Source organism: Lipotes vexillifer, unplaced genomic scaffold (genome assembly GCF_000442215.2).
Source record: "Lipotes vexillifer unplaced genomic scaffold, Lipotes_vexillifer_v1.1 scaffold496, whole genome shotgun sequence".
Taxonomy (NCBI): Eukaryota; Metazoa; Chordata; class Mammalia; order Artiodactyla; family Lipotidae; genus Lipotes; species Lipotes vexillifer.
The window spans coordinates 9,129,658-9,132,487 of record NW_006786690.1 but is presented as its reverse complement, the minus strand read 5'-3'; the positions used below and the strand labels follow the sequence as shown (position 1 = coordinate 9,132,487).

The 2,830-nt window shown below is 63.0% G+C and overlaps 1 protein-coding gene across 2 annotated transcripts in view; it reads right to left on the bottom strand.

Annotated features, from left to right (window-relative positions):
- RCC2 (regulator of chromosome condensation 2) overlaps positions 1-2,084 on the bottom strand; it is a 26,367-nt gene extending 24,283 nt beyond the window's left edge. Inside the window, exons 1-2 of one of the 2 annotated variants that reach the window (XM_007459256.1) lie at positions 1,881-2,084; positions 576-861 (exon numbers count right to left, since the gene is read on the bottom strand). In XM_007459256.1, coding sequence (XP_007459318.1) covers positions 576-854 — 279 coding nt within the window. In that variant the 5' untranslated portion in view covers positions 855-861; positions 1,881-2,084. Of the gene's footprint in view, positions 1-575; positions 896-1,880 lie in introns of those variants that run through there. The other variant, XM_007459257.1, reaches the window with a different exon arrangement.
- Between the last annotated feature and the right edge of the window lie 746 nt (positions 2,085-2,830).

Sequence of the window (2,830 nt, the reverse complement as noted above, 5' to 3'; positions counted from 1 at the left end):
CCCCCGCCTCCCCGGCGGCGCGAGACGGCGCAGGACCGCACGGGGCATGCGCGGCTGCCGCCAAGCCCCGCCCCCCCGGAGCGCCGAAGCCGAGGCGGCGGGAACCTCAAAGCCCCGGCGTGAACCGCCGCTCCCGCAGCGCGCCGGCGGCCCCCTCCCCCGCGGTGCCGGGGCCGACCGGCGGCCAGAGGGGGCCAGGGGCGACCGAGGACACGCTGCGCCGCGCCCCGGGCCCGGTGCGCGCCTCCCCTCCTCCGGCCGGAGACAACTTGGAAAAGTCTCCCTTCCCGGGGCGGGAGGGGGAGGGGAGGCGGAGGGAGTCGGCTCGAGCGGCGCCGGGGGCGGGGCCATGACCCCCTCGCGCGGGCGGGCGCGGGTTCCGGGTGCCCCTCCCCGGCGGCGGCGGGGTCGAGTAGGCCCCGGCCCGCGCCCGCCCCGCGCCCTTTTGTTATGCGGTGGCGGCGGCGATGATTCAGCCCGCGGCCTGCGCCGGCCCCGCCGCCCCCGGTCAGGACGCGCGCGGTGACGTGCCGCGGCCCTTGTCCCCCGGCCCCCTGCCCCGGCCCCGCACTCACGACGCGCTCCTTGGTGTGCTCAGGCTCGGTGATGACCACGGCCGCGCCGCCTGCCTTGGCTGCCGCCGGCCGCGCCGCGCGCTTGCCCCCGCCGGGGGCCCCGTCGAGCTCCAGGCCGTCCTCGTCGCCGCTGCTACCGCCGCCGCTGCTGCTGCTGCAGCGCTCGGGCCGCTCGCGCTTCCTGCCGGCCGGGCCACCGCGCTTCCTGGGCCCGGCACGGGCCGTGCCGTTGCCCGAGCTCGGCTCCTCCCAGGCCGCCGCCGCCTTCTTCCTGGGCATGGTCGCGCTGGAGGAGACACGGGGCAGCGGCGCACAATGGACGGGTTATAAACTGCGCGGGGGGAGGGGAGCCAGCCGAGCCACCGGCCTCCACTTCCTCCCCTGCCCTCCCCAAAGTGGCGGCCGCGGGGTGGGCGGAGAGGGGGCGAGCCGGGAGGAAATCGCGCCTCTCCTGGGCCCCGGCGCGCCTCCTCCGGGGAATCCCGCACGGGAGCCCAGGTCCCCGACTGCAATCCGCTCAGGGAAAGAAAAAAATGGAGACCCCCCCCCAGACCCATCCTCAAGTTAGGTTTGCCTACATCGCATCATAATTGCAGCCAGGTCCCCAAAAAGTAAAGGGAAAGAAAAAGGAAGTCTCTGATCCCCGAGGTTTTAATTAGAGAAGGCTTTGGGACACTTCAAAGACCCCCTTTTGGCACCTCGGTGAAGGAGCTACCCCCTCCGCGGCGGCCCCACCTGCTGCTTTTGTCTCCGCACCCCCCTCCCCAAGCCCATTCAAATGCAGTTCTCTCCACCCCCCGCCTGAGTCCTCAATTCCGCTCCAGCCTGGGGGTCCCGACCTCGGGCTCTAGCCGAATCCCTTAGGGTTGGCTGCCCCCAACGGAACGGTGGGTGGGTGGTGGCGCAAATAGAGCCGGCCCCCGGCCCCAAACACCTGCTCGCACAGACACGAAAAATAAAAACTTTAATGGTGCCCGACACTCTCCTGGCCCCTCCCCGAGCGTGCGGCTCAGCCGATCCTTCCGATCCCGGCTGCAAAAGTGCCCGGCTCCGCCGCTACTTTCCCCCAGCGTCCCTGCCCCTTCGCCCTGTCTGCTTTTTTTTTTTTTAAATTGATTTTGAACAATGGGATCTCTGTCTGTCTCCGATTAAACCACGTGGATCCGCCTTCCTTCCCCTTTTTATTCATTCAATTCCCCCAACCTCCCCCAGGTTTTTTTTTTTTTTAACCTTTTCTCCTCTTTAAAAAAAAACTTTCCCAGACCCCGCAAACTGATCATTGTCGATTTCATTTTCAGCCCCTACCTGCGTGGAGTGATGAGAAACCGGAGAGAAAAAGGAAGAGGAGACACTGAAAGAACCGAAGGGCTTTTTTCCCCCAGCCCAGACGAGGTCTCCAGCCCACTCACCAGATACACTTAAAATGTAAATACAAGCTTCCAGAACAAATGCTACAACACAAAACAGAAACACATGTGCTGCCGGGCGGCAAGCGAACGCGCGGCGGGGTCGGCGGCGCGGGTCCCGGGGCGCCCGCGCCCCCTGCCGGCCGGCGGACCCGGCGGCGGCCCGGCCCCCGCCCTCGCCCGCGGGGCAGCCCGGCCCACCGAAGCCTGCGCTGGGCGCCACGCCGCCAGCCTTTACTCCCCGGTCCTCCGCGTTTCGCAGGCGGCGCAGCACGTCCAGCGCGTCAGAGATTACTTTGGGGGTTAGGAGAGTGTTAGATTGTTTTTCCTGGGCATGTCTAGACAGGTCACCTGAGGACACTCGCTGGAAAATAGTTACTTCGCTCACGAATCCGCCAACAAGGGACGTGTCCTAATTGAGTGGAATGAAAGATGAATACAATTTGAATAATTTTCTCCTGTGCAGAGGGAAGCTGTTATTTTATTTGCCTATGGATGTGCCCCAGTATGTAGCAAGGTGCTGTTACACGGTAGAGTTACATACATAAAGGTTTGCTGCATTAGCGAATTAATTTGGAAGCCAAGGAGGCACTGGAGGCTAGTTCTAATGGAAATTTTTCATTTTTTTACAAATATTTACTGAGGCCCCAGTACATGCAAGACACACAGTGCTAGATGCTGCGGAAACAAAGCTAGAGAACAAGATTTGTGCCCTAGTGGAATGCACAGTCTAACGGTAAGACAGATAATTCAACAAGTAATTGCAAGTGTAAGTGATGGGGTTCAAGACATGCTACCCCGAATTATGCCACCTTGGCATATTGAATAAACTGTAGAAGTTTTGAGAAA